Raw genomic sequence first — 10530 nt, 5'->3', positions numbered from 1 at the left:
AAAAACCTCCAGTGTTATTGTGTTACTGTGAGTTTCCCTTTTTATGGCTGTTAGCATTTGCCTTATGTATTGAGGTGCTCCTATGTTGGATGCATAAATATTTACAATTGTTATGTCTTCTTCTTGGATGGATCCCTTGATCATTATGTTGTTTCCTTCTTTGTCTCTTGTAACAGTCTTTATTTTAAAGTCTATTTTGTCTGATATGAGTATTGCTACTCCAGCTTTCTTTTGATTTCCATTTGCATCGAGTATCTTTACCATCCCCTCACTTTCAGTGGTATGTATCCCTAGGTCTGAAGTGGGTCTCTTGTAGACAGCATAGATACGGGTCCTGTTTTTGTATCCATTCAGCCAGTCTGTGTCTTCTGGTTGGAGCATTTAATCCATTTACATTTAAGGTAATTATTGATATGTATGTTCCTATTACCATTTTCTTAACTGTTTTGGGTTTGTTTTTGTAGGTCTTTTTTTTTCTTCTCTTTTGTTTCCTGTCTAGAAACGTTCCTTTAGCATTTGTTGTAAAGGTGGTTTGGTGGTGCTGAATTCTCTTATCTTTTGCTTGTCTGTAAAGCTTTTGATTTCTCCGTGGAATCTGAATGAGATCTTTGCTGGGTAAAGTAATCTTGGCTGTAGGTTTTTCCCTTTCGTTTCTTTAAATATATCTTGCCACTCCCTTCTTGCCTACAGAGTTTCTGTTGAAAAATCAGCTGATAACCTTATGGGGATTCCCTTTGTTATTTGTTGCTTTTCCCTTGCTTCCTTTTTTTTTTTTTTTTTTTTTTTTTTGCCGTACGCAGGCCTCTCACTGTTGTGGTCTCTCCCATTGTGGAGCGCAGGCTCCAGACACACAGGCTCAGTAGTTGTGGCTCATGGGCCTAGTTGCTCCGTGGCATGTGGGATCCTCCCAGGCCAGGGCTCAAACCCATGTCCCCTGCATTAGCAGGAAGTTTCTCAAGCACTGGGCCACCAGGGAAGCCCTAATTTATTTTTTAATACTGAACTGTAGACTCCTGCTTGCCAAACTGATTTTTATCCTCTGGTCTGATCTACCGACAGGTGGCCTAGGAGAACTGAGGCTCAGAATGTCTATCACAAGATATGACTCCGATCTCTCCTATGCCCTCCCCATGCCCTTCCTGCCCTGGCTGAGACATATGGACCCACAAGGAGAACCATGTAGGCTGCTCATGTCCAGCGTCATGGTCTGAGTGAGCAGTGAGGGCCCTGCCAAGAACTCTCATTCCAGTGGCTCATTGACCACTGGGTATGTTCACCTTTGTGTGTATTAACCTACTGAGCAGCCACAGAAATAAGGATGGAAGAAAGAGATGCCCCAGACAGAATAAAGAACTTGCTTGAATGGTAATGTTTCAGATCACAGACAACTCAGTGCCTTTTTTTTTTTCCGTCAGTAACTGGAGTTTGCTGAGTTATAAACTGAGAAAACTGAATAATACATCATGGAGAGCAGCAGTTAGTTTATACTGAGGGTCTCTTTATTTCTGACCATTTCTTTACAAAATCAACCCAGGGAGAACTCCAACATATGTGTCTCAAGCTGGAATCCACCTAAAGAAATTTAGATTCATATTTCTGACTCTATAGGACACATGTCCCCTAAAGGCCTATTACCTCTCAGAGTTAACTTTTCCCTCTGCAATTCTGCACCCTCGCTTAATCACTTTTTCTTTTCATATTCATATTGAACAGATGTCTGAAACCATGGGTCTGTTTTCCCTTTATGATTCAACTATGTCCTAGATTTCAGTTTCCAAGTGCTCAGAAGAAAGCTTTTGATAGACGCACCCAAGTAGTTAGGGGTATTTCAGCAGTATATGATGGGCTGGGGATGATAGAATGTGTTATCTCCACAGTGCAGACAGGGGCTGGAACTAATCCAGATGATCCTGGGACGTCCTAAGACTCTCAGAATCTCAAACAGTTCAGCCCGACACTGTGCAATTCTCCCAGGTTGGAGGATTCCCTGAGAGCTGTAACTCTCCTGAGGGACAGGATACAGCTCTTGACTTAAACTGGGCAGCCCGGAGGTGTGTCGCAGAAGTTTCTCCATGATGACCATGGAGATGAGGTTTCCACGCAGGCTGAAGAACATGAGCTGGGGGCAATGGCTCAAGGCAGGAAGGATGGCCTCAAGATGGGAGTCCATGATCCCACACTGATCTAAGTACAGTTCCTGGAGGGTGGCTGCAACTTTCTCCAACAGAACGGGGAGTAGCTCAGGACTAGAGTAGGTCAGGGAGACGCCACTCAGATCCAGTCCCTTTAGCTGACTGATGTTCGAACACTGGGACAGCTGGCTCAAGTCTGAATCCGAAAGGAGGCAGTGAGTTATTGCAAGGTTGTCCAAGGGGGTTGTCAGACACCTGGGGAGAAAAAGAGGAATTAGGTCTTAGAAACTGGGGTGGAAAGTGAACTTAAGGTGGGAGACAAGTCATCTGCCCAAGGCTAAGTTTGGTCTCACCATCTGATAATGATCAATACCCAGAATGCCCAGTCTCATTTTATCCTGAGTTCTTTCACCTTCTTTGTGTGACTGGATCAAGTCCACAGAACCTTGAAAGCTCTCTTTCCTCATCTGTCAAGAGGGTACAACATACTCCACTTTCTTTTGAGGATGAGTGAAGATAATGGAATGCGCTAGAACATGCTCAGAGGAGAGCCTGACACCTTGTGTCAATCAAGAGTGGGCATCACTGAATTTTAATAGTAAGTGACATACCTAAAATTCTTCCTACTCAGGCTTCCTTTAGCCCATGCTTGGGCCACAGGCACCCATAACTCAGGCCAAGTGAGGCTTCTGGTTGACATGCATAGTGGACCAACGTGGGCAAGATCTCACAACATCACCTGGGGTTGCCAGTCTACAGGGTCTTAGTTACATCCCTGCATCACCTGCAAACCATCTTCCAATTTTTATTATCCCTTTGGCTCCTGCTCTATTACCATCCTCTCCAGAATCATGTATTATCCATATATTAAGTACCTTATCTGGAGCAAAAAACAACCTTTTACAGACAGGGAATCTGAGACAGGCTCAGTGTGGTCACAAAACTGATGAGCACAGAGTTCCCATTTAGAAATGTTCAGGCCTGATGGAGTTTTCATTCTTTAAGGCCCCCTTCCTTTACCTATTTTCCTAAGTCACCTAAACAAAGATATCTCTTCCTAAAGAAGAAATAACATACCCACACCACTAGATCCTAACCCCTAGTCCATATCTTCCTAGCATGGTGTCCCTTTCCAGAGCCTCTATCCCAGTTTGGGCCCCTACCTTGATTTGTATGGCTATGTGATACCACACTTCAGGATAGAGCAGAAAAGCGGACAGTGTGTTTCACATTCTAGTGTTGTGTTCACCATTACCTGGCCAGCGGTGCACACTCACCTGAGCATCTCATCCAGACAGCCTTCAAGGAAGGAGGGAGATTCCAGATGGAGATCCCGGAGGTGGTGCAGCCTGAGGAACTGAGAGGTAATTTGGACAACGTGCTGCTCTTCCTGCTCCTCAAGTGCAGCGATGTGGATGTGGGAGAGAAGGAGTCTCTGCACATTACCCATCTGGCCCAGGAGAGGAGCAAACATGGCCAGGGTGGACAGGTGCCAGGTGCAATTCACTTGCACCTCCTGGATACAGTCCAGTTGCACCATACTCAGGACCTTCATAATATTTTCCATGGGCATTGAAAGAATCCTCAGCTTCTTACAGCACAGGTGTATGGAAGCTTTCCTCTCCTCCACCCACCTGATGAGGTAGGTGAGGAATCTATCCATGGTCCTTTCTTTGAGGTGAAGTTCTATGAACACCACCACAGGAGCCAAGGACTGCTCTGCCTTTGACCTGTCCTCAGCCACTGGTGCCATCAGAGTGCTTGAGTACCCATGGGCCCTATCTCCAGACCACATTCTCCAGAAGTCTTGTCCAGTATGCCTTAAATCCAGCACCTGCAGTTTGCACCTCCTGTGGGGAAACAGCAGATTTGCAGTGATGGTTTAAGATCCACACATAATGAAACCACGGTCTCAGAATTTAGGCAGCACTCAGACTTCCCACCTGAGCTTTTACTTCACATTCCTGACATCACCTGCTGCCTTGCCCTCTTCTTCCCTCTCTGCCTTACCTTCCTCCATTTCCTTTTCCCCTTCGATCCTTTCTTGTTCTCCACTTCTAGTACCTTCCTTCTAGTGATGCTTAAGCATCACTAGAAGGAGGTGAGGCATGTACTTTCAGGTTCCCTTGCATCTTAAGCACTCCTACACTTCCAGAAGGCATTTCCCAAAGTGAGCTCAGCAATGGCCAAGGCCTCTGTGTTTCTTCATTGGAATCATCAGAAGCCTCTGGTCCATCCTTTGTCCATCCACTCTCCTGACCCCAGGTGGCTCTTCAAAGACTCCCCAGACCCTACCAGGCTACCTGGATCAGACTCACCTGGGGCGATCCTTCTGGGCAAGCAGGATATCAAGCCCAGCCAACACTGCTTGTAAGGTTCCCAGATGAGGTATCTTCATCAGGCCCCCCAGAGGCAGGCGGACAAAGGGCCAGGCTTGCACCATGGCCTTCAGGGTCTCACTGCGACTCCCATAGAATGCTTCCATGAACAGTGGGGGGAAGAGCTCGATGGGCAGATACTCCAGAGCAGTGATGTTTGAGGCCTCATCCCTCAGCAGGCTCTTTCCCGCCAGGCCCAGGAGTCTGGGTGGGTTCCAGACACTCATTCTGACTCTGCTCCAACAGGAATCCTGTGGAAACTTGCAGGGAAGAAGGCATCTTTCTCAGTCAAGCATGAACACCCCTTAATCTCTCTTCTCACCTTGCAGAGGAACAAACTCATAGCCAAATCACTGCTCCAACAGTAGTGGAAGAGCCTCTGTTTAGCAGAATTCTACTCTAGTCTCTGTGGGCACAAATCCATAACGCTGCCTCTACAGGAACCAGAGCAAGTCTCCTTCCAAAGAGGTAGAAAACCAACGACTTGCCCATTCATTTCCATTCACTGCTTTGCTTAATTGTATTGCACTGGGAATTGGGTACCATGAGCCTGAAGTCTTACCTTAATCTTTTTGGTGAAAACTTTTAGAAACTAAATCACTTAGGTCCCTAAAACTATGGGAATAAGAGCATCTTGTGGCCCAACACAACCTTCATCCTCAATTCCCACTGTTAACTTGGACTGGAAAAGATGAAGGACATACCCCTAAAATGAATGCTCTTTTGTGTACAAACTAAATATTTTAAATGTCAAGAAATAAAATTCCAAACAGATGTTTTCATTAAAAGGAAAATCTTCTTGGTTAAGATAATTAAAAATGATATAAACCAAAGGACAAATCAAAATGTTGAGAATGAGGCAAAACTACACTGAGAGGCAAAACCAAAGCATGAAATTTGTTCATCGGAAAAGAAATAACTAAAGAAACCCCTCTCCCTGCCATTCTGATCTACATGGCACAATTCAAGACCAGCTGACCATACGTAAGAGGAGAGTGTCCTTAACTGAGGTCTATAACTTACCAGCTCTGATGTGGTTGGCAGGGTGCTCAGTCCTAAGACCAGGTGGAGAACCCAGACAGTGGGTTCCAGAGGAAGAAGTTTCTGCATCTCTTCTTTGATGCCCGAGGCTTTTATAGGCCTTTCTAATCACGTCTTCCCCATTTCCAACTACTAACAACCAATCAGAAAGCGATGCCTGATTAGATTCCAGACTGTCCATCAGGTTAGTCATGATTGGATCTTCACCTACATCCTGATGAATTGATTGAATCTGATTTTCAGTCAGGAGGGAATAAATGGGGGTAGGGGATTCAAGGACTCAATCATTGATTCACTGCACAAACATTGATTGAGTTATAGCCACGGGTGTGGGAAGAGATTATTGGTTCCTGATATTGGACAGAAACAACAAAACTAGAAAGCATCATTGTTGGAGAATCTTTGCGCAGATCAAACTAATCAAGATGTCCAAAAATTAAAAAAAAATAAACAAAAATTAAAACATTATAAAAATATGGTGGTGTCATTCCCAAAGGAAACAGCATAAACTTCTATCTGCATCAAGTTGTCACTTAGGTGTTATATAAGAAACATAGCAGATCATGAGCCTATTCAGGGAGCAAGGGAAATGCAATGGGGGATATGCTTGGCACTCCGGGCTTAAGTCAGGGCTTCTCTGAAGCAGGTCAGATCAAAATCACAACGAGAAGGAAGGATGGGGACTGGGCAGTGTGGAGCTGGGCATTCCTAAAGGGACACTGTGAATGAATCAAGACAGTGTATAGTTTGGGTATATATTTTTTTCTCTTGGGAAAATGGAGACTAAAAGACTTTTCTCTGGGTGGAGCTTAGAAATTAAAAAGGGAACCTGTGTCATGTTTAAGGTGTTTCCCTCCAGAAAGACGGTATCAGCACAGCAAAGTAGCATGGAAAGACTAAATCTGAGAATGTGAGCAGAAGGAGAGGCTGGGAGCCCTGGGAAGTCAAGTATTTCCAAGTCTGAGAGCCACTGAGGGTGGGCACTGTGGCCTGTTTGGGAACTTGGACCCAGGGGGAGACATGAACGTGGATAAGGTGCACCAAACCCTGTCCTCATCGTGGTGGCTGGTACCAGTAAACATTTTCTTTTAGGCTCTTCCTGCAGGGGACGCTCCCCGATGGCAATTAGCCACAGCCATTTTCCTAGGGGTTTGGCAGCCAAACCATAATTGCATTGACCCCTTTCCAAGTATATTTTGATAGTTAGTACTTCCTCAAAATTAGGAACGTTCAACACAAATTCTGATCAAAGTGACGTCATTAGACACAGAAATAAAATCCTGTTCTCCTCATATTAAGCACTGTTCACAAATACTAACGCCTTTCCCTACAAAATTCAGAAGGTATATTTGGTGTTTAAGGATCTGCCATGTTCAGGGATAACTCCCACCCTGGGCTGCATCACATGAAGATTTTTTTGATTTTTCAGGATACAAAGAAAGTGTGACCCTTCCTCCACCCCCAAGCATTCTCCATGCCTTTCCTCCATTCACAGTGATGTCCATGTAATTCAATTATAAAGCAGCCTAAGAAGACTAGGAGACTTGAAGAGTGTTCTCCATCTTGGTACCTTTCCAGAAGATTCCTTTCACCACATTTCTGCTATGGGTATAAACAGCCTTTGCATAAAATAGGGATAAACTGAATTGTACTCAGTAGACATTTTACCTCTCAGGCCAGCAAACACATTTACTAATGAGCTACAGTAGAGTGAGATAAGTAACAATGATCATCATAAACAACTCTTTTTTATTGAACACAAAACTTGGTGAGCAATGGTGTCAGCACTTTTTATCCATTACCTCAAATAACCTTCACAGGAAATGAAAGGTTCACTGCTCTTTTCCCATTTTTAGGCTGGTGGATTCAGGTGTGGGCTTGGGAGAGAAACCTGCTCACTTCCACACTGTGAATAATTGGTAGATTCCCTCAGGTGAGGGGTTCAGAAGGAACCTAAACATTAGGAAAAACTGACTGACAAACTTCACATGATGTCAGTGTAAATGGGCAAATAACAGAGTCCAAGCTGGAGATGTTTCTATGGGATCCCAGTCCATGAGATCCAAGGATATAGGAGGGGTCAAAATGTTGGAATGTTCTAGAAATTTTAAAAGCCCAGCTGTCTCCCTTCCTCCTGCATAGAGGAAACCTCCTCTGTCCACCTCCACACAGAGCCTGTTTACTCAGGGGACACACTGGCTGTCGAGGAAGAGGGAGCCCATGTGCACAGAGGGGCCATCCTTCCTGCCCAATTCTGGGTCCAGCAGGACTCTCAGAGTCTGGTGAGAGTGGATCTGGTGGATCTGGCATTTCTAGCCTGTCCTGGTTGCATGTCCTCATGACCTTGTTTGCTGCCCAGGTCAGAGCTACCCTCTGAACCCATCAGGGGGACGTTCTGCTCTGCTTTTCCTGTCACAGTATCCCAAGTGAGATTCTAAAACATCTGCTCCCAGGTCTCTGCATAAGGGTTTAGAATATATGTGTGCCTCCAGTTCCCTCTTCCAGCATGAACTGACTTGGAAGTCCTCTCTTTCTGCAGCCCACCAACATTACCTCTCCTCGAACCTGGAGCCTGGCTAGAATGCTGGTACACCCTTCCACTGGGATCAGAAGAAATCAAGGAACTCTTCTCTAATTCTACTGGGTTATTTTGTAGAATATGACTAACCCCAAAGCATAGAGTTTCCCTGCTGCACTTCTGGATCCATTGAGGCACACAGGACTGCTGAGGGGTGAACTCTCCTGGGTAGCAGAGGAGGATCTTGACTCCTCTGGTCTTCCTAGGTGCAACAGGTGATGGAGCACCTTGAAGACCAGTCCCCTGCAGAGGCTCTCCCATCTGTGGCTCTCTTGGCCCAGCCCTTGAGCTGACAAATTTCTCCTCAGGTCCAGTAAGCCTTTTTTTCTCTCCTAAGTCAAATGTCTTCTTTCCCTGAATTTCTTGCTTTCTGTGCCTTTTTAAAGTCCAGGTCTCTGAGTTGACCCTCCTTGCCCCCTCCAGTCTCAACAGGGTCTGGTTCCACTTTAGATCCACTAATAACTTGCTATAAACAAGGAGCTGTTGCTCTTTCTTCCTCATCAATAAAGACTTGATGACAACATTACCCTGGGTCTGGGCAATTAATCCCAGAGGACAGGCTTGTAGAGACATGGTGGGTGGGGAGGATGTCTGGGACTCTCTCCAGGCAGGATTGGGCCACAGGGCATGAAGGAGAGAAGAGAGAGGAGTGCAGAGAATATCCAGAGGAGCTGGTGTAGGACCCAGAATGAGGTGGGAGTAGAGAAATGTCAGCCTAGCAAGAGATCATGTCCTCTGGCTCTCACAGGACCATGTCCCATCAAGTCTGAGGATTTGTGTCTGAGGCCACTGGAGACACTGAGGCCCTGGATTTGGGACTGTGATTTCCCAGGGTCTGGATTTGCTTGCCCTGCCTGGCATTAGGCTCCAGTGGCTGCTCTCGTACTCACCACAAGAGCACAGTGTCTGGCCAGCGAAGAGTCTGGAGAGAGAAAGAGTGGTGAGCATCCAGTCTGGATGCAAATATCAGGGGCAGGTTAAGAGGGAAGGCGAGGATCCTCACCTTGACATTTATGCCAGAGGAAGGGATGCTCTTTGGAAATTTTGCAGTTTTGTCTCCTCACTCATCACAGCTTCCAGACTTTGAGAATTGTGTTTTTCAGGAGAAAATGAGAAATAATGAGGTCTGTTACCGTGTCTCCGTCATCCAAATGACAGCAAATTGCCTAGTTTAATCCTTATGAAGGTCATAGGAGATGAAAGTCAAACCAGGACCCATTGCTTGTCCAGCACAAATGAAGGAGGAGCGCAGGGACCTGTACTGGCCTCCCTCTTGTGGGAAAATCCTCTAACGTCCCGGGCCGAGGACCGGCAGGAGCTTCTGGTGGTGGCGGTGGGTGGGGGGAGGGCTCTGTGGACAAGTTCACTGGGGTGTCTCCAGCACATGTGACACAGCCTAATACTCTTACCCAGTATTGCCCTCTCACTCTTTTCTCCTCGATTCATTTAAGAGGATTATTTATTCTTCTCGTAACTGAAAATTTGTACCCTTTGATGTACTTCTCTCCATTCCCTCCAGCCCAGCCCCTGTCAACCACCATTTTATTCTCTGTTCATGAGAAATTGATTTTCTTTTCCTTTTTTTGAGTCTACATATAAATGATACAATGTAGTATTTGTCTTTCTCTCTCTGGCTTACTTCACTTAGCATAACGTCCTCAAAGTTTATCCATATTTTCACAAATGGCAGAATTTCCTTTTTATGGCTGAATAATATACGAGTATGAACATATACAACTTTTCCTTTATTCATTCATCCATCAAAGGACTTTTAGGTTGTTTCCATATTGTGGCCATTGTGAATAACGCTGCAGTGAACATGGTGTTCAGACGTCTCTTCAAGGATCTGGTACACTCACAGTGACTATAGTTAATAATATAATATTGTATATTTAAAATTTGCTGAGAGTAGATCTTATAAGCATTCTCACCACAAACACAAAAAGAGTTAACTACGAGGTTGTGGATGTCTTAATTATCTTGACCTTGGTAATCACTTCACAATACATACATATATCACATCACCACATTGCACACTTTAAATATCTACAATTATATTTGTCAATTATCATTCAATTAAAATGTGTTTACTGAGTATCTAAAGTGTACCAACTGCTATTCTGGGTAACAGGGAAACATCCAATTAATGTGATATGTCCCACTACCATGTTATCTCATATGTACAGACTTTACATTCTATTGAGGCAGACAAAAAACACATAAGCTGAAAACTAAATTTAATACAGGCAGATGTGTACCTAGACCACAGTAGTGCAGGAAGGTAAAGGGATTAAACAAGAGCCCTTCCCAATGTGCAACACTGGTATACTTATTGTTTTGAGCTGTAGGCAATGAAGACACAGCAGACTGAAACAAACAAAGAAAGCATTTCACCTCTCTC

The 10530-nt window shown here is 44.8% G+C and overlaps 1 protein-coding gene across 1 annotated transcript; it reads right to left on the bottom strand.

Moving 5' to 3' along the window:
- Window positions 1-1504: 1504 nt before the first annotated feature.
- Window positions 1505-5592, bottom strand: LOC132477514 (melanoma antigen preferentially expressed in tumors-like). Its single transcript, XM_060079908.1, has 4 exons — window positions 5534-5592; window positions 4451-4770; window positions 3410-3982; window positions 1505-2387 (listed from the first exon to the last, which is right to left on the bottom strand). Exons 2-4 carry the CDS (start codon window positions 4735-4737, stop codon window positions 1829-1831), a joined length of 1419 nt encoding a protein of 472 aa, XP_059935891.1. The 5' UTR covers window positions 4738-4770; window positions 5534-5592; the 3' UTR covers window positions 1505-1828.
- Between the last annotated feature and the right edge of the window lie 4938 nt (window positions 5593-10530).

The sequence above is a fragment of the Mesoplodon densirostris genome, chromosome 2 (assembly GCF_025265405.1).
Source record: "Mesoplodon densirostris isolate mMesDen1 chromosome 2, mMesDen1 primary haplotype, whole genome shotgun sequence".
Classification (NCBI taxonomy): Eukaryota; Metazoa; Chordata; class Mammalia; order Artiodactyla; family Ziphiidae; genus Mesoplodon; species Mesoplodon densirostris.
The sequence above is the reverse complement of the archived record's forward strand: the minus strand, read 5'-3'. Positions and strand labels throughout refer to the sequence as shown.